The sequence below is a fragment of the Myiozetetes cayanensis genome, unplaced genomic scaffold (assembly GCF_022539395.1).
Source record: "Myiozetetes cayanensis isolate MyiCay16 unplaced genomic scaffold, myiCay2020 scf1, whole genome shotgun sequence".
NCBI lineage: Eukaryota > Metazoa > Chordata > Aves > Passeriformes > Tyrannidae > Myiozetetes > Myiozetetes cayanensis.
The window spans coordinates 20,593,381-20,614,853 of record NW_026086604.1 but is presented as its reverse complement, the minus strand read 5'-3'; the positions used below and the strand labels follow the sequence as shown (position 1 = coordinate 20,614,853).

The 21,473-nt window shown below is 40.1% G+C and overlaps 1 protein-coding gene across 1 annotated transcript in view; it reads right to left on the bottom strand.

The window, feature by feature from the left end:
• Positions 1–19,220, bottom strand: part of STK3 (serine/threonine kinase 3) — a 122,116-nt gene extending 102,896 nt beyond the window's left edge. The window contains exons 1-4 of the mRNA XM_050315215.1: positions 19,085–19,220; positions 12,125–12,205; positions 11,574–11,702; positions 7,639–7,753 (exon numbers count right to left, since the gene is read on the bottom strand). Of these exons, the coding sequence (XP_050171172.1) occupies positions 7,639–7,753; positions 11,574–11,702; positions 12,125–12,205; positions 19,085–19,107 (348 nt within the window). The 5' untranslated portion in view covers positions 19,108–19,220. The remainder of the gene's footprint in view (positions 1–7,638; positions 7,754–11,573; positions 11,703–12,124; positions 12,206–19,084) is intronic.
• Between the last annotated feature and the right edge of the window lie 2,253 nt (positions 19,221–21,473).

The window sequence follows — 21,473 nt, the reverse complement described above, 5'->3', positions numbered from 1 at the left end:
TTACTAGCAAAGTGCAGCAAGTTAGGAATTATTCTATTAAACTGGACAAACACAAGTCCATGGGAGTAAATGAGACACATCCAAAGCTGTCAAGAAGTTGGCTAATGCCAATTCAAGGCTACTTCTTATCAGCCTTACTAAGTTACAGCAATCAGGCTGTCCCTTATGATACCCTCACCTTCAAAAAGGGCAGGAAGAATGACCTGAAGAATTACAGGTTGGTCAGCTCATTCTTAGTCCACAGGATATTACAGGGTGGATCCTCACAGAAGTTAATTTTTAGACCCACAAAGGGTAAAAAGGTTGGAAACCGCCAGCACAAGTCGACCAGAAGGAAATTGTGCCAAATTAACCTGGTCACTTTCCTATGAGGATGAAGAGAGCTGTGAATGGCATTTAGTTTGGCTTTACAAAGCCTGTTGGTAGTCTCCAATAATACTTGTTTTTAGCTAAATCTGAGGAATCCTGAAGATGTAGAAGAAAAACTGCCTGGGGGGTGCAGCACTGGGGGCTAGAACATGTGATGTACCAAGATGACGGAGCATGATTTGTCTTGTTTGAAGAAGAGCAGATATTTCAATGCAATTTCAAACAATTTAAAGGGCAGATAAAGCAAAAATATCCTCATAGAGGATACAAGAAGAAAGAAGTTCACAGGGCTGGAGAGAAAGACTGTTCTATCTCCCCCTTTTCAGCCTGTTAAAACTGAGCTGAACAAGATGCTGCACACTAACTGGACTTCAAAATTACCCTTCCTTGGAACAGCAGATTCAAATAGATGACTTCCAAAGGTCCCTTCCAAAGTAAAATTATCACTTGTTCCAAACCCCTGGCACACTGTTCACCTCTTTCCTCAGCACCTCTAAAATAAACATACAATTTCAAAAGAGTAACCTTTCTTTTACGTGCAGTTTTTCTACATTTCCTCCACTTCCTCACCACAATGGTATACAGCAATAAATCCATCCCAACTTTAAACACAGATTTTTTACTGTAAAATAAAACATATATGAAAGACTGTGAAACTTGGCTTAATTCCTTGAATTGAAACACATTTTATTGCCTAGATTATACCTTTATATGCAGAGAGGTTGACTCAAATGGGAAATACATTAAAAATTCAGCTGATAGTTCTGGCTCTCCAAGGTAAACAGTGATGAGGTTCTTTGAGGGGAAAGAGCAGTGGGGGAAGGCAATAAGGTTTAACTTCAACCCTTTATTATAACAGGAATAAAACTTTGTGTGTTTTGCCACGCGAGCTGTATATAGGATACCAACAGATGACTGACCTGATTAAACATTCATTTATGCAACTATCTCTTACTGGAAGACTTTATTATAAATTTCCTTATAGTCTTTGTTTACATGGTCATTTTATTGTTTCAGCAACATAAAACTGGCAATACCAAGACTTATTTACAAGAGGAGAAAAAAAAGCTGCTGCTCAGATTAAGTAATTAAGTAATTCTAAAAAGAGTAACTGACTTTGAACCACAGATGCAACTTCTGCCATTCTCCTAAGAAGTTCCATGAATTTGTCTTCTGAAACTTGGGGGAGGGTGGGGAGTGAAAGGAGAGCTGTTGATCTGTACAGACTGTCTAGCTGCATATTCAGAAAAGAAAGTGAAAATTCTATCTCTCCCTCAACATATTATAGCTTCTCTCAGCTTTTAGCAGTGACCCAACTGCTACTGAGAGATCAGTAGCAACTGTAAACATTCCAACTCAGAATATTCTGTGATTCTGCGATTGTGAAACCCAGTAAATACAGCCATTAGAACTGAAGAACTATTTTGTAAGCTTTCTTCCAAGAAACACACTTTAAAACAGAAAGTCAGTGAATTACATGATGTTGACCTTTTTTTATTATGTGGGTATCAACAGTTTTAAGACTGCCCACAAAATGAATTCCAACATTTTATGTACCTACCTTGTGTAATATAGGTAGGAAACTACCAAAATCATCAGGGAAGCCAATTCTCCTTACAACTGACCTGCAGATGTTCACAGCACTAGTTAACAACAGTATTTATTTTAATGAAAAGATAAAGGTTAAGTAAAGTCTGGGGAAAGATAATTCTGTCTTCAGAGCAACTGCTATAGTATTTTGCAAATAAACACCAGACTTGAGAGCATGTATTATTTTACTACTATATTATTCCTCACTGAGTGAGCATGGTCTGCTAACAGAGTCCTATAGAAAAAGGGGGAAGAGCAGGCAATTAGTGTTTCCCACTGCACATGTACCAGAGGATGCTGCACAGTCAATCTTCATTCTGAAACTTCCCAACTTCTGAATACTTTTTTGGTCAACTGTATGTGCATGTAATATATACACAGTTATTTTGGAAACAGATGAATAACAGTGTAGCTTGAACTTCCTCTTCTTTCACAAGAATCAGCCAATGTATAACATGCATCTTTATTTCTGGCACACAGACAAATACTTATTTTCAGTGAGATGAAAATTTTCTCCTATGAGCTAATTTCCAAGCAGATGAATATAATTTTACTGCAAGTCTAAAAGAAAGGTCTACCATTCTGAGATTCAAACACTACAACCCATTTTTTAAGGAACTTACAATGTTACCCTAAAGAACTAAGGAAAAATAATTCCCCAAAATTAAGATAGTTCCATTCAGTATTTATGTAACAGTCAACCATTCAGAGCCATAGTAAGGATTTTATTAGACAAGCACTGAAGAATATCTGTGTTGCATAACTGAAGGTAAATTACTTTGCTTTGTAAGGCTAGACACAGAATAAGCCACAACATTTGTAATCAACTTCTTTCCTCGATTTTCACAGCCTGGCTGCACAGAAAAGTACTTGAAGAGTGTTGGCCTAAAGATCAGCCTCTGAACAGTAACAAAGCTGACTGGTCCATTGACTCGATTCACATCCTGGAAGGCTGACTGACAGAACACGGTCAGCAGCATATCCAGGACGGACTTGCCCATGGTCACCAAGATCAATTAAGCAAGGTAGCCAGCACAGAAGAAGTGTCAGTCTTTGTGTATAGACTGTCTGGCTACTAATTAACCCATGTGGGGTCAACTGAGGAAGTTATACTGCAATAAATGCTACTTAAACAAAAAAAAATGTAAGAGTTATTAGACTTCAGATAACTGATTTACAGCCGTTAACCACATGTGCTTCAGTGCGGTAAAGGCCTACAGACTGAAACTATTTTAACTGTGAAATTACTGAGAAACATGACTGCTTAAAACTGCAAAACAGCATCCACATGAGCAAAATGCCTTCAGTCCAGAGAGATAACAAAAGATTTACCTTGCATCCTTATGGTAGCATACAGAGAAAGCAAAACCAGGAGGACATTCAAACACAGCATCTAGAGATTCAGATACACTATTCATTTGATTTACTGGAGCTTAAACACATGAAAAAAGTAATCAGCTAAGAAAATATGGCAGAAGACAATCATTAAGAATACATGGGGTAATGTATCTGTCAAATAAATTGGCATATAAAGGAAGTGATTTCAGATATAAATGCAGAACCCTGGGCCCAACAGCATACTACCTATACAATAGTACATTGTTATACTTGTCACTTGTCACAATACTGACACAAATAAGATGATTTTGTCAAACCTACTCTATAGCCACCACATGGTATGCTACTGTCAACTTTTGAATTTGGTCCCCAGAAGAGTCAAGATTAGAATGACTCAGTTGATCACCATCAGTAGATGATCAAGTGCACTCTAAATTATCATTAGAGAGGGCATGGTTGGTGGTGTGTAAACATTCCCCCATATGCCAGCATGACTTCAAGTGTCGCTTCACATTGTAATTACCTCATTCTATTGCAAGCTGCCACTGGAAAAGTCAGTCTCATACCTTCTTTTCCTTCCCTTTCCCCACTGCTCATTCCCAATGTCTCTCTTACATCAGATCAAGACACTGTGCTGGCATTTTAAGTCCTGAGTTAGCTCATGTGAATGGGTGGGGAAGATAGACTAGAGAGGAAAAAGTTCCCCCAGTCACATCATCAAGCATACCCAGGATCACCCTGCAGCCACACACAAGCACTGCATCTGAGGCATGGAAAAGGCAGGAACACATCAGTCATAGATAACATCAGTCAGAGATAACAGCAGAACTGCCCATTCTGGCAGTAGCCCACAGTTCGACTGTACAAGACACAAGTACTTCCCAAACCAGTCTCTGAGAAAAGCAGATAAAACTAGATCTAAGCTTTGTTGCCTTGGACTGATGAACACCACACCTCAGATGAGCTAACAGGCATCATAAACTTGCTAAAGTGCTGCTGATCTGCCTGGCATACAGGCAGAATTCCAGGGGTCCATTTAACTTCAGAGTAGTGGCTTGGGCCTCTTGGGCAAGACCCTTCTCCTGTCAAGCTGAAAACTTCTCTGCGTGAATAGGCTCCCAACAGTCACTAAAAATTTCCCCAGCTTTGAATTCTGCTTCCCTTGGCTTTGGTCCATTAGAGCAAAGCCCAGAATTCACTTTCTAGATAAACAACTTCTAAGAAAGTACGGGAACCACAGCTACAGAAAAAGAAGGTGAGTAAATTCTTAGAGACAAGCAACAAAGGCAAACACATGTGTTTGTATTAATGTCTCCTCCTCAAATATGAGGAGATATCCACCTTTTCCTATTACTTAATTTGATATGATCAGAAAATCATTTAGGTTGGAAGAGACCTTTAAGATCAAGATCATCAAGTCCAAATGATAGTGACCTTGTTTCTTTTCCTTACATATGAAGAAGCAGGAAATAAACCTTTCCTTGGCCCAGCCACAGTCATCATCTGACAGCTTAAGAAAGTTACAGAAGACATAACCCCATGTGTCTGACCATACTCAGTAAATATTCTGACAAAATAAGAATCAATTGTCTCCTTGCTTGCAAGTGAAGACACTTTTTTTCTTATGAAACCACTTCTTGTTTCCATTTTAAAAATAAATAAATATCTAAAATGCAAGGTCATCAACAGAATGCTCAAGTACTCTAAGCCTCATTTCAGTAACACAGTCACAAGCTTCCTATCACACAGCAATCTGGGTGGTGAGCCCACTGTTCCACAAAGAGCAAGAGAACACAAACAAGTCCAAAGCCGCTGCCTATATCTTCCAAAACTTGCAAGACGTAGGCACTGCAAGTGAGAAATGGAGAAGTTTGCTTTGCTTTTTTTTGTTATAGGCACCAGAACACCCCATATCCTAAGCCAGAACTAAAATTCTGTCTAGCCTGCTAGCCTGTCTGAATGTAAGCACATGTCAAACTGTGACAGTTGCCTGCTTCACCTTCCCGGAGATCCGAAGCACATGGATTTCCTGTCCCGGCCATTAAATATTTGCACGCAGTCACAGTCTTTTTTTCCTTGTCTCATTTATCTGCCTTTTGAAAACCAACTTCTAACCTCTACGTGAACTTCTATAACTATACAGTGGACCTCATCATCATGTGCAAAGAAAGAATTTTTGCTTTGCATCTACTATCACAAGGGATCTATTGGTTTGTAATAACAGTAAGATACCCATACCTTACTTTCTTTGAGCTACTCATGATTTTCAAAGTCTTTCACCACATTTCTCCTTCCAGGTACCTCTTCTCAGTACAAAAGTATCCAAATGCATTTGGTATCTCCTTCTACAGAAGTATTCTTTACTCGTCAGCTTCCTCTAACTTGCATAGTTCTGCTAAGTCCTCAGTACTATTGTAATCTTTGACAACCACTTTACTTACTCAACTATTTCTAAACGTTAAGCTGAAGTGCTTATGAATCTGAACATAAAGAATTCAGCCCTCTCACCAAGACAAATGTATTTTTTCACATTTACTCGTGCTTATTTTCCCAGTACCACAAAGCCTTTCAAGTCTTTCCCAGTTTTAACCACTAGGAATATAACCTCTCTCATCAGTATTTCTACCCTCTTTCTGAAAGAAGATAGCACAGACCTATGCAGTAGGCCCAAAATGACCACTTATACCCTCTTTTCTAAATTTAAAACAATTACCCACCCATGACAGAACTTCCCCGTTTACTCCATTACAGGTGTATTTTCTTGAAGAGCCTCTGGTGTGGCAGTCTGTCCAAAAACCCTTCAGTAGATCCAGACCAACTTTACACCAAGCAGCACTAATTGTGTCCCCACCAACTTTATAGAACTCTACTAGCCACACACAGCATGACTTGCCTTTACAAAAGATATAGCAGCTTTATCAAACATATCCATGTATTTACTGATTATTCTGTTTCTTAAAAAAGAATTCATGATATTTTATCATATTCACTTTAACCACAAACAGCAGTAGAAGAGGCAGTTTGTCTGATCATCAGTATGCATTTGTTCCAAGACTCAAATATCTCTTCCCCTCAAATCTTTAATAAATCTGCTATGCCAATATCCTAAAATACATATAAGAGAAACTAGATAGCCTGATTTATTTAATATACAGACATACATATGCACACCTTTTCTTAAATAAAAATTCAAGCATTTTCTATCAATGCACACACAAAGTTTCCTCCTTTTTTCCTAAATCATGTTCTAAATGTGTTTCGTTTATTGGAAGCTTTTTGTTTCTTTTTTTTTTAATTCTGCAGTAGTTTGCACCATCTCTTATCAGAGCTACTGATTCCTGGATAACATACAACTGCAAGAACAAGAACACTAATTTTAAAGGCTGCAAAACTCCAGAAATCTTCCATCAGTTTTGGCTTGTCTCCTATCATCACTTGAAAATTACAGCAGCACCAACACAAGCCACCTTTTCCAAAGGGGCTGGACATCACCTCCTCTTCCTAACAAACCTAATTCCATTTTCTGTTTTGTCTTATTTTCTAAGCTTAAACACTGATTTTCTCTCCTCCACTTTTCCACTCTGCTCCCAAGTATGGTGCAAGGTGCAGGGTGCAGTTACAAAACGTGAAGCTCAGCAAGTAGAGTGTCACCTCGGAGTACTTGCTGGTAAAAGGAATACCTCACTATACAGCCCACTACTGAAAACAAAGGACTCAAAGAAACTACAGATTGTTTGACACCTACAATAGAACACTTTTCAGAGAAGCTGTTTCTTGATTAGAAATAACAAAACCTGCTTCCTACAGGCTTCCTCTACATTACTGCTGTTATAAATGCACTAAGACACTTTAAAATAACTCATTTTGGTTCCCTCTCACATTCTTCAATGGAAATCTCTTCCCTTCTCATTCCTTAAGTAATGCTAGTTACTTCTCATGCTCCCTCATTACTGAGTGAGAACAAGACAATCTTATGCCTGTTTCAAAACCTCGCATGCACTAAGGGGCCTGCTGACAGACTGTGAGGTGAAAGGAGTAAGGGGAAGAAGCCACAGTTTTGCCTTGAACAAAGCAGTAATTTTCAAGAAACTCACAAGATCTTCATAATTCAAAATGCTTTTGCTTCTGCTGATGATCACTCCGCAGAGGAACACACAAAGATAGTCAGCAACCGCATGAGCTTGTTTCCTGAGGAACCAAGGCACAGACTGGTCCCTTGGCATCAGTCAAGATCTTGTCTCATAACTCCAACTTCTACTGTGGCTTCTACACTTAATTCACAATTTTATTTTAGTAAGTAAGTAATTTAAAAAATTAAGTAATTAAAAAAAACAAACTCACCGTTTTATTACGCAGTCTAATTATGTCCGAAACAGAGCCAGCTCCACAATATTCCATAACAATCCATAGATCTGTGTTCTTAAAATAGCTGCCATAGTACTTGACAACATAGGGACTAGACGAAAAAAAAGTTACATAAATAGATTAATTAAGCAGTAGAAAAAAATTCATTAGTACAACTGTTGTTACAAATTACAGTTTGCCACACACTAACAAGCTAAAGAGCAAGTGTAATCACATACATTTTAAAGTTGTAATTAGCTTAACCAATGCCTTGCTAGAGCACAATCTGACTACTTAAGAAAATTATAAAGGCACTATGACATACCATATATATATATATATATATATATATAAAAACAAGTTTCCAGCAATCTTCAAATAGTTTTACCAAAGATTAGTCTTCTGCCAAAAACCTTTGTTTTTCCCTCCTCTAAGGTCTCTCAATTTTTAAGTCTTCCATTCAATATCTAACAAAGCTATCGAATGTTTTCCTTCTTAAAAAGACTGCCTTGTTTTCTTGTCTCCTGAGCAAAATAACATGGAAGCTGATCCATGTTTTCACAGGTTTGCAAGCATGAACTTATTTCCAGCACAGAGGTAGACTCACTGGTTTGAACAAGACTTCTGGATTCGCAAATGCATTTTCAAATTCATGTGAAGGGATAGTATTGTCATAAACAGAACATATTGCTTCACTACTCAGCATTTGTGACTTGACATAAGGTTTCCTTGGAGTCACCAGCAAAAGAAAGGTAGAAACAGATGTGATAAACCTAACAAGGTTCATGATTCAGAAGAGTTATTAGAAGGTATATTTATGGAAACAAAAGACTGAAGGTTTGGAGTAGGGTTTTTTTGCAAGAACTTGAACAACGGAGATTACAGGTCAATTGCCATCCATCTCCCACAAACTTGGAAAGTAAGATACTGAGATTTCAGACAGTGGTTTCTCATCAGAACACCTACATTGTGAATCAAAGACCATTTGGTTTTGGAGTAAGGAATTATATTTTAGAATCAGCATGTCTGGTAGCAACACTCTTAGTTAGAAAACTGATACAGTAAAAAGAGAGGACCTATGGCTGCCTCCTGCAACATGGTGCTATCTTTACAAAAGATAGGTCAAAACTATCAGCAAACTACTTCATTTAAGAGCAACTGTTAGTACTAAAGGAACTTGCCTCTACAGAAGGCAAGGCGGGTCAGTCTCCTCCTAACTAATCAAAATGCCTACCATTTACAAGTACAACATATTGATCCTGCTCCTTAAAAATTCATTAAGTGAGGAAGGCTACTATTACTTCTGAAGAAAACCCACTGATTTTTCTGACAGTCTCTTGCCAGATTTACACTGTGTTCCTATTCCTAGCAAAAAATGGGTATTATCAATCAGGATAAGGTGACCTTTTCAAAACATCAAGTGTGCAGTCTCAAAACACTGTTCACATTTACTTAAAGCCTTGTCCCAGTTAATTATATAGACCATACTTTTCCAGATCAACTGCTTGTCTTGGAATACATGTTTTTCCCCTTAGAAGAGCTTCAGTACATGAAGCACAATTAGTGCTAGAAATGAGCATGGAGAAGAACAAAAGACTAAAGTGCTAAGATTTAATCATCTTTTATTTGAGATGCTGCAACAACTCAGTACCTTCCTGTAATATCTGCAGAATCATCCCAAGTGAAAATCAAGTACTAAAAAGCGTGTCATCCCTCCCATCAGTACTGCACAGCACTGCATTTGCACAAAGGCACGTGACACCTATACAAGAACATGAGGCAGATCTGCAGCCCAAACTTCCTTTTTAACCAGAGAATGGCTGCAGCTTGTCCAGTGAAGGAAGAGTTTGTGTTCTGAAATTCTGAAGTCTTAAAAAAATTCACACGACAGTACATGTCCAGTAGATACTAAATGAAGTATATTGTTCAAAGAAAACCAGGAAACAAAGAACAAGGGCAGAGAAAAGAGGGACAGAACAGAGGACACAAAAATAAGGCTGAGGAGGCTCACCTAACACATGAATGAAAGTGTCACAAGAAGCACAGTACGGAAAAACAGATTAAACTTTTAGAAAATTCTCCAGCGTCACCACTTCTTTTCTCTGTCAGTATATTTTACAGACATTTGTTTTAAGTATTTATTTCAATCCTGGTCTAGTACTTGCAGACATACACAAACTACAATCTTCACCACTGCTTCCAGGCAGCTCACATGGCTCAATCCTGTGCAGCAACTAAGGGTTGACGTGGGGTCAGTGATAGAAGTCTTTATGAGAATTTATAAGGTACCATTTTCCAACTTATGTCTTCCTTCATCTAAGTGGAAATAATTATTTTTACACCCCCCCTGCTTCATTTAAGAGCACAGCAACAAGAACCAAAACAAACATATTTTAACTCTTTTTCAGTGTACAGAAAGAGTTGAGGACCTACTCTGGGCATCAAATCTAGTTCCACAATTAAGCAGACAAACAAGATTGCTGCTTCCTTTTTCATCTGTACCCATTACAAAACTCCACTTGGCTGGCCAGACAAAAGAATAGTCTCATTGGGATGAAACGGATTAAGAGTGGTCCCTCAAAAAACTCAAGGGTCCCAAATTCCTTTACTATCACCTGAAATAATTTTACCAGACATCTTTGTGGAATGTGTGAGGGAAAAAAAAGAAGCCACAAATCCCTCCTCTTCCTCTCATTCCCCTGTCTACACAATCAACAAGTTTCCAGCATTGAGAGCAGTCAATGAAAGAAAAGAATGAATTACAAGGTCCACTGCTTTCAACAGTCACAAATGCTCAGATCAGACTTGTAGGTAGAAGTTCTAAAAACATTTGAAGAACAACCGCATTCTCATGTGCTAGATACAATGTACTCTGAGGTCTCTATCCCTATATTTAAGGATAAATATTTGAAATTTCTCTCCTCCTTCATGACCCTGTGGAACAGTACAATCAAGATGCTGTGGAGCAGTGCAGTCAAGCTTCATGTAACACCTCAGTATAACACTCAGTAGCAAATCTGAATTAATTCAGACTGTATTAAAAGGATTAGCTTTTAATTTGAGATGAGTACTGATCACTGTGAAACAAGAGCAGATTTTTCAGTTAAAGACAGAACTTCAAAAAGACACACCACAAAAGCACAAACACAATTGAGAAGTAACAGACCACTTGCTATGATACAATTCACCAAGTTAATGACTAAAGTAATTAGTGTTTTAATGAAAGCTTTGCCTAACTAGAGTACAAAACATTTTCTGGTTGCACTTCAAGTTACAAAAACAGACTTTCATACCACTGATCAGACATGAATTCAAACTGACTCTAGAAAATCTGATTTTGAAGTTACAGCCCAAAACTCCACAGATTACAGGAAATGCAAATTAACTTCTGCAACCTTGAAGATGCTTGATGTCAAGGCCTCCAATTCTACAAGACAAGCCATCATAAGATATGTTATTTATGAACAAGAGTCCACCAGAACTACTACAAGACTGTTCACCTTTTAAAATGTATGTTCCTGCACAAAAAATGGCAACCAAGAAAAGTTAACTGCTAGCCATTAATTTTGTGTTAGAAACATCTTTATTCATCTTCTGAAACAGATTAACTCAGAATTCACAAAGACATTTATAGGAAACAGTAACCTTCACGCTTGACAGTGCAAGTAAAGGAAGCAAGCATAGAGAATTCCAAGCAGAGGTGAGTATTTATTCTTTCCACAGTTTCTGTTCTGTACACTATTTGTACTTCCTTCAATCCAAAGTAAGGACAGGAGGAAGTCTGCAAAGTGGTTCTTTTAATTAAAAGCCTGTGTTGTACAATTCACTTTTTCATGAAAAAAAGTTTGCAGCTGCATATATTTCAGCTGTATGCACAAGTACAAATACATTTTCACATAGACTCTTAAAGGGAACAGAAATGTCATACCTACCTGTCACATTGTTGCATTATAGAGATTTCTTTAATTATTTCTTGAAGATCTGACTCCACAGGGACCTGTTTAATTGCTACAACTTGCCCAGACTCTTTGTGTATTGCTTTAAACACACTACCATAAGACCTAGAAATAAGAGAGGAAACATTATTTAAAAACAAGACAAACTGCTTCTCATTTCCATTATGCACGAAAAGTCACAGAAGTCATACATTCATGCAGAAGTTTCAGGGTTTTTTCAGGATGCTGGAACCTCAGGAAGATGTGCCTCTGAAGGAATGCATCTTGGCCAATATTTAGAGTATCTAATTCCAGTACAGATGCAAGCACCTTTGCAGTGTTAACAAACAACAGACATCAAAAATGCATAAAATATTTGAGGACTGTGGAAATCTACTGATGCATGCATTTGCTTTATTATTAAAACTTGTCTTTAGAACTACTCCTTAGGACATTTACAGTTACTCTCTCTGTAACACAATATTCCAACATATGCTTTATGTACTGTTTCCCTCTGATCCAATCCTCTTATAAATAGCTGCACTTACCCTTCACCAAGTTTCTCCAGAACATCAAAGACTTCTTCAGGCTGCTTAGTTAAACTGTCTTCACTTAGCTTTTTCAGTTTGCTAAAAGAAAGACAAAAATCATTTGTTTGTTTGGAAGAGGAAGACAAAACTCAAGCAAATTTTCACACAAGTGAGCAGACAGAAAAAAAATTATAAAGAAAAATATATTTCAATGAAAAGAAAATACTTAATTGATGTGTAGCAATAAAATTTTATTTAACCATAATATAAGATGGATAAAGTTATGACAACTTTTGTCATTATTACTTTCCCACTAATGTTTGCTCTATTCAAAGTGGCATGGGATGGGTTCACTGTCCAAACCACTTCCTTTGCTAAAGTAGAAACAGATAAAGGACACAGTAGAGTTCACCTTCCATCAAAAGCAGCCAGCAAACGACATGCCCATTATTGCCTAGAGAATGCCATGTTGTTATCTAAGGAAGCATAAAGAAATCCTTCACCCACACGAAGTATTCACTTTTTTAAACTGTACCACTCATAAGCAAGTGAATGACATTGCTAAAAGCAGAACTCCAAGTAAAGATGATTTTGGAAGCATGTGGTAGGACTTCCCCTTCTCAGGTGGTAGCAGAACACCAAAATTCCAACAGCTGAGCACTGTAAGAGTTGTTGGGGCAGCCCCTCTTGCATCTCTGTGAATGTACAGAGGGACAGGTGCAACAAAATCTCTAATTACATAACACCACCGTATTTTGCCCTTAGTTCTCTCTCACACAGTCTCAAACCCCTCAGCACACCCAATGATTTCTTCCAGCACCTTCAACTCCCTCTCAGCACTATTCATTGTCCTTCACAAGCAGTCCCAGCCTTTGCCAGTTTCCAGCATGCCCATCTATCCAGCACCCCAGACTCTGGCAGATCTCAGAACACAACTTGGTTGCAAGCTTGCAATAGAGCCAACACACTGAACGTAGCACAGAAAAGTAAAACCACAAACGAATGTAACCACAGATATTTACATTGCAGCAAGGCAGGTTGGCTGTAACATGTAAATCTTTCACCCTAAAAGTTATAGGGAATTTTGGTGCAAGATTGAAATAACAAGTTAACCCTACGTGATACCCAAGGGTACTGTTAAAGCAGAAGATGAGTTGAAGAATAGTTGGTGCTGTAACGTCAGATATAGACAATGCATTCCATGTGCAAGAGGAGGAAAAGGAAAAAAAAAAAAACAACAACTTTGAAACACAGCAGATCATTGAGAACTTAGGGAAAATATTATCTCACAACACTTTACTGGAAATTAACACAAAATAGAAGGGAGGAGGGCATGGACAGAAAAGATTCACAGATCTTAATATGGTAAGAATACTGATGAAAGAGAAACTCTTTCATATCAGGCGATGCAACTCTTTGATATACAGAATTATTAAAAATTAAAGTGAAAGGACTAGTGAGGGAATCTCTGAGTCAGAAGAGACTTCTAATTGCCAACCATGTAAGTAAAGACAAAATTTTAAAATAACTGTAAAAGCACACAGGTCACATGGATTGGTGTTAAACAAGGGAAGCAATGGCAAGGAGGAGGCACAAAGGTGGACACATTTACAAAAAGCATCCACAGTCAGTAAGGAAAGGTGCATGAGCTACAGTAAAGACCATGTATTTTGCTACAGCAAACAGGTAGGAAGCTGGAAAGCGTGTGTGTTTAGGGAAAATAAAAATCTTCACAGCAGAGGAAAGGCACAATACATGAAAATGAAGCAAAACAGCTGAAAATTCAAGTAAGAACAGTTATATAAAGTCTGCAAAAGTGACCTACAAATCGAACACAAGAACAAAACTCTGGGGTTTTTTGGTCTCTCACTCTGCTGGTTTGACAATAGAAAACAGAAAGATAGAATTTAAATCTTGCAGGAGGGAAGCATGTATTTCATTACTGAACAAGTGTCAGTGGAGACAAAAGAAGAAAAAATATTTTGCAGATAAATATTAAAGTAACAAATAATTAACTTTGATTCTTTGTATAAAATTTGTTCCCCTCTGAACAGGCTATATGCAGCCTTAAAGGCAGCATTCAAGAGTAAGTTGCTGTAATCCTCCTCTGCATTCCCACAACAAAAAGCACACTAAGTATGTTTATGATACAAGCAGAGCCCCAAAAAATAAAAAGCATGAGCTTTAGTTGAGTCTCTCGCTTGACTGAAGGGCTGCTTACAAGAAGATGTACGTAACAGAACAGCAGAGGGACTGAACTTTTTAGGAACAGCAAGAAAAGGGAAAACATACAGTAACCCTGACCGGAGATGCCTACAAAGAGTACACTTCCACCTACTCACCAAAATAAGCTAGAATTAGAAAGAGAAACAAAAAATCCATACCAAAAATGTCTCCAACAGCACCATTAATGCCAAGGCATTGGGAGTGCCCTGAGAAAAGTTATGGAAACAGTCACAGCCATAAACTGATCAAAACCAATGTCACTGTCAAATAACAGATTATCCATAGTACTTAAGAGGCAACCAGGTGACCAAAGAAGTAGTTTTAAAGTTATTTTCATGATACTTAACTCTGACAAACATTTTATGAGACCAAATTGTACTTAACAGCTAAATACAAAACCTATTTACAGAAAGAAAGGTATGTCAACCTCAGGAATGTCATCACCAAATACACTGCTCAAAGCACCTCACACTTCTTCACAAACACTGTGTCGTGTTCAAGTGATGGTATTAACACCACAATTCCTTCAGCCATAGAAATATCCTAATGACTCAGACTGTTTAATGATTTCTGTTTCTAGATGTTTATAGAATATTCAGCTCTTGAACTACAGAGCAGCACACGATATACCCCGAAGGGTTGCAATAAAGAAAGCATTTATGAAAACTTTGTGAGAAACAAGGAAGAAGGTGGCAAGCAGTGTAACTGGCTGTAAAGCACCAAGCAGAATGCAAAGAGATGAGACTAGAAATATACTGTTGGTTAAAAACAAGCAACTAAAACTAGGGATAGAGAAACACAGCTAAGACTTCAGAATCAGCTTCATTACTGGGGGTATGGGAGGAGAGGTCAGGAGGCACAAATGAAGAGACAAAGGGCTCAAGAACAATGGGACAGAAAGAAAGAGTGTCTTATTCCTCTCTCCCTCATTCATCCCCTACTTTCATAACACAAACATTTAAAACAGAATAAATAAATCAGTAAATTCAAGCACTGTTTTCTTCTGGCAACAGGACACAAATGCCATATATTTATATACATATGTGTGTGTATATATAAATACACACACATATGTATATATGAAGAAGTCTAAAGGAGATGCAGAGAAGTTCTGTAGCAGAGAGGGCAGAAAGTCATTCTAGTTTCCTTTTCTCTAGACAATCATCAGGCAGTGAGTATGAGCTATTTTAGAGGTCTTCCAGATGGAAAACTGTTCCCAAAATCAGAAGGACTAACTAAACTGCAACTCTGGGACAAGAGCTGTCAAAAATATTTTCTTGTTCCAAGGAGGTTTGACTTTCTATGTAACAACTAGTCCCTCAACAAGAAAAATACATCCTAGCAAATAATTTTACTTTTATAAATCCAGTTGATAGGAGTAAACATTAATACTTAGCCTGACCAGAATCTTATGTGTCATTGAGTACATGAGCAAAACTTCACAAAAGTAAATGCAGAAAAACTGAGAAATAGTAAGAGGCACCAATCCCAGCATAAAGACCAGAACTGCCATATAGCAAAAAGATTAAGACTTCCTGCCTTAACATGGAAAAAATTAAGTATGAGTTTAGTGTCCTACAGTCATTATACATAGATTTTACACAATAAATTGGTGATATGCAACTGAAGTAGGCATAAAAAAACCCAGGAGATTCAAAAGAAGAATAAAGCAGAAATAAAGACCAGAACACCGTCAATTACCGTCATGAGTTACGGAAAACTGGACAGCTGCTCCATGAAACATGAATATATGTGGTTTACTTTGCAGAAGAGCTAGCACACTGAAACATTTAAAACGAATGGCTGGGATCAATTATATTGATATAATAAAAGAGAAGGTAGTAAGAGAAATCACTGCATTCATCAGAAGTAGAAGTGCCATATGAAAGCCTTGAGACATTGCTTTACACCATTCACACAAACAGAAGCAAGATTAAGACATTCTACAGCATTGCACAGTGTGCTTACATTCAGCTTTCCATCAATAAAACCCAAACAAACGTACATTTTTGTCCCATCATTTTCAGGAGGAACTTGACAACTGTCAATGTGTCCATTGCCAGAAGCATTAAAAACTATTTTTTTTTTCACAGACAGTTTATATTCTAAGAACAAGTTTTTCCTCTTCCCACAAAACCTGAAAAGTTATACTTCAGTGAAAATTAAATTGCTCAAGTTCAAAGTAAGGGTTGGATAACCTTAATTAACACTCCCCATATTTGTTAAGCAGCCTTTTATTTGGCAACAGTGTGCAAGAAATAGGCAAGATTAAGAACTATGTATTTGAGAGAATTCTGTCTCTAACTAGTTTGCTTTTCCTTTGTATGCAACCTATCTCCTCATACGTGAATATGCCAACATATACAGAAAAACAATGAGAGGAAAGTTACAAGACAAATTCTGTAACTATTTCAAGAGAGAATGTCCTTTTTAGTGTGATAAAAAAGTATAAATCAGATCCAAAGTATAGTTAGAAATTCAGATGTGAGAAAATAGTGTCAACTACTGCACAAATTCTCTTCAGCATAAAATCAGAACACCTGCTCTAAACTATTTTTTAGAGCAAAAAAAAATTATTCTGAAAAGGACTCCTCCTTAGAAGTCCTCTGTTACTGTTGCAGTACATTGGTCAAAGAAGAAAAGCTAGTTGTTTTGACACCATCCCCCATGAAAAGTCACAATGGGCATCACCTTGCATGGGACTGTCACTTGGGCATCATCACTGCTACTTCCCAGAGGGCTGTTTTAAAGATTTACACAACAACACAAGCAGACTGTGTGTTCCTTACAGAGAAGAGGGGATAAAAGTGCCCTATGTCTCTAAGGAAACACTGAGATTCTAGGTCATCCATGCAGCTTTGAAGTGCTGAGATTCTTCCTACCTCTAAATGGACCTCTTGCACCACAAGTATGATGCCAACAGATCCCTGCCAGTAACTGCTCCTATGGACAAGGGGCACCAAAGTAATGAATTCTACTGCTCTCATCTGTTTTGCCAAGTAAACACTGTGTGTCCACTTCAAGCCACTCCTGCAACCAAGGACAGCATCAAAAAGTCATCCTACAAAAAATAATCTGCACCCCTTCTGGACTTGCAGAAGAAGGGGGTGGTCTAGAAGAATAGCTGGGAATGCCAACAATCAGAAAACTGTAAAAAACAACAGGTAAAGGGGATATATTTGCACATTTATGAAAAACTTTGTTCAAATCTTATGCAAACCTGAGTTCTTATGAAAAACTGAGTTCAAATCTTTTCTTCCTCTAAAGAACCAAACTCACTGAATTCTCATCACATTCAAACTTCAGCAAATAAGCTTCATAAAGCATGTGAATTATAAAAATTTGTCAGAGTTTGGATGTTCCCTCATTGGTTTTCTAATTATTCCTGACTGAATCTAAAGATTTAAACAATTTCTCACTTTCAGTTAGGCCAGACACAACACCTCCAGCTAGACAATAAGGTCATAGCAAATCCCATATCTTCCCAAAAACATCTTTTAGGTCATGCTAACTCTGCAGTTTGATTTTCAATCCTTTCATATCACCAGATCCCAAGTTTTGCACTGGTGCTGGTGACATCGACTATTACCCAGACATTTTTGTTTCTTTTCCTAAACCCTTGCTGGTGCCTGTCCTACTTCCTTTATTTGAGACATACAGGACTGTCAGGCTGAACTTACAGTGTAGGCCTGTCCCTCCTCATCCCATTGCCTGCCAACACCACCCTAACACAGCAACTACAAACCAATTCTTGGTCAAAATTTTTTGTAGTAGATACTGTCACTTAATGTACTGTTAGAGGAGAAACTATCGGAAGTTCAAGACTGCATTCTTCTCCAGTCCTGTCATCCTGCAGGAAGCTGCTTTTAAAGGATCTTAAAGGCTCTAGAAGTAGAATGTAAATGTTTTAAAGTAGAACGTAAAAACTGGTTTATTATCCACTACCACAAATTTATATCGTGTAGTCCCTAGATTTTTCACTACGTTATCAGGAAGCTAAAGTAAAATTAGAGCTCTAAAACAGTAAGTATATATGTAAATTGTCTACCTATATTCTGTATACAACACAACTAAATCCTGTGTAGTCTACAACTATACCCAAGAAAGGATTGTTCAAATCGAAATATATGATTACCTTTAAATTCAATACAATTAAAGTAAAATTATTTTGCGTACTAAGAAGTCGTATGGCAAATCATCAAAAAAAGAAAACAAAACCACCAGACACAGTAGCTAATATGACCTGATAGCCTACGTATTTCAGAAAATACATCTACTGTGAGAATACTCTTGATTTTTGCGTCTTCCCACTCCCTGATTTGCATTTGCAACTATGCACTGCCCACCCCCACAAGCATCCATCCCTCCAGCAGCAGGGCACAGGGCACTTTCCAGCATGGAAAGAGAAACTACTTGTGCTGGCTGACTCCTGCCAGAGACCTGAACTACCGAGTGCGCAGACCCCCAGCACACAGAGCGCTCTGTTTGGTGACCAAATTTCCCTCATTTCACATTAAGAACGTTCCCCTCGTAACTCAACCAGCCTCAGAGGGTTCGCCTCCACCTGGGCATTGACCGGGGCGAGCACTTCGGGACGCTCCCGCACCGCAGACCCTCCCCAGCGCGACACAACCCTGCGGCTGCCGGGCTGGGCTCAGCACCCTCCCTGTCCCGCCGCCCTCTCACAGCCCCGGCACCGAGGCCTCGCCCCGCTCCCTGGCGGGAGAGAGGCCACAGGGGGAGGGTCGTTACCTCTTGGGCGCTGCCTGCTCCATGCCGCCGGCGCTGCCGCCCCCCGGGGCTGCCGGCCGAGCCCCCGAAGCCCGCGCAGCTCGGAGCGGGCTCGCCGCCCTCTCTCCCGGCCCGCGCAGCTCGGAGCGGTCTCGCCGCCCTCCCTCCCGGCCCGCGCCCTCCGCCGGCCGCGCTCCCGCCCCGCCGCCACCGCCACCTCCGGCCGCGGCGGGGCCCGCCCCCCGCGCCGCCCATTGGCTACCGCCGCGCCGGCGCCGGCGTTGATAGGGCAGGACGGACGTCGCTCAGAGAGGCGGTGGGAGGCGGCCCCGCCCCCCGGGCGGAGAGGGCGGTGCCGCGGCGGGAGGGGAGAACATGGAGGCGGCGGTGCGCCCGAGCTCCCGGCACGCCCCGCGCGGCGGCCCGCAGGGCACGCCGGGAGGTGTAGTCCTCGGGGGTCCCCTCCCTCCCCGCCCGCGGGGGGCCCTTCGGGGAGGGGCTGGGCCGGGCCGGGCCGGGCCGGGCGGGAGCCCCGCGGCGCTGTCCCGCCTGTGCATGGCATCTCCCGGACCGGGAGCTGCGCTGCCGGGCAAGGGCAGCCCGGGGCAGCGCCGCTGCCTGAGGGCGGCTCTTCCCCGCAGACACCGTCGTGGCCTCGGGGCGGCCGCGCCTCTCACCCGCCTGTGGGCGCGGGGCGAGGAGCCGCGCCAGCCCCTCCGCGGAAAGGGGGTGTCTTCGTGGGCAGCTGGCTCCAGAGCTTGCTAGGGGAAAGCCTGAAGTCACGGCAGGACGGGGCAGCTGCCCCGCTCGGGTGGCACGGCAGAGCTCGGAGGTGTGAAGTGCTGGCGCTTGAGCGCTTGGCGCTTGAGCACACGAGTCGCCCTGCAAGGCCGGGGGAAGCTGTCACGATATTATTCAAGAAGCAGATTATAGGCCACAGAGCACCCTGTGACAGTTACTGCAATTTCACTGCATTACAACTTCTGACCTGCTGCTGCTCGTGTACTTGGATCTGTTGTATCCAAGTAGATCCAGTCAAGTTAATACAAGAAAAGCTTAAATGTTCAAGCCATTTTCTATATTCTTTCCTGACAGTAGGTTTATTTGTCTAACTAATGGAAGTTTGAGGTAGTAAAACACTTTAGCAAGTTCCATAAAAATATTGAGATGCCCAATTTCCACTTCAAACTGATTTTAAATATACAAGTATTACAACACCCCTAAAAAAATGTGCACTCCATACCTAATTTCATCTCTTTGATGTGCATTAGCAAGGGAATTTTGAATGACTGAAATCCTACTGTTGTGCAAGTCTTCTACTTTGTCTGAGTCAATCCAACCCAGTTGACTCACTGTGGTGGAGCCAAATGCACAATGGCAATATTGAATGAACCCATAAAACAAATCACACACCACCATATGACCTTTTAGGTTTCTTTGTTTTTCTGAGTCATGGAAAAACTGCAATAGAACATCGTTCTTTGCACAACAAATTAATGCAGAGCTCTCCCAAGTATCATCCCACAAGCCAGAGTGGCTCACCAGCAGGACTGCCAGATGCGCCCATACCATAGACAACAGTTTGTAGGATGTGCCAAAGAAAAACCACCCAGAAGCAGCCAGCAGATGCCTCAGATGCAGTATGGTATGAGTGCCTTAGAAAGTGGTGGGGAAGAACCACAAAACTTCCCATCTCCCAGTTCTAGGACAGGTGAGGTCAGGCTGATAGCAAATACCATGTGACTAGTGTGCAGCTTGGTTTTACAGTGTATTTGGCTATACCCACTGACCAGTTATTATTTACAGTTCACCAGTTTCACCTAGTGAAACAGGTCCAACATCCCTTTTTGGCTGTAATACTCATGGAATGCAGAGGCTGTCTCCACATCCTATAACACAAATTTTTAAGGCAATATTTTGTCCAGGTTGTTTCAGGGGAGGCAGGTTTTGCTTTCCCCTCTCAAGCCGAATCTGCCACAAACTGTACATTAAAGCAGGGTAAAGGATTCTTAGAAAAAAAAAATACAGGTACTATATTCTAGTTGTAACAGCAATACAAAGAAAGGGAGCCAAGAAGTGCTCCCTCTACCCATTCACACAAATACTTATTTCTCTGGAAAATTTAGGCTAAACAGTCTAATCTGCCACTCGTACCTCCCCCTTAAACAACAGCTGACAAGAGCACATCTAGAGAAAATCCGTTGAAGAATAGCAGATTTAGATATTCTCTCTGTTCATTCAAAACTATTGAATACCACAATCCTCATATCCAAAAAATACCCTGACTACTCAGTAACTGAGGAAAAGGGTGGCAGGAGTGTCCTCCATCTATGCCATTGAAGAAAAGTGCGTAAAAAAAACAAGAAACAGAAAAAATTAGGTAACCTGGTTTTATAACTTGGTGAAGCAG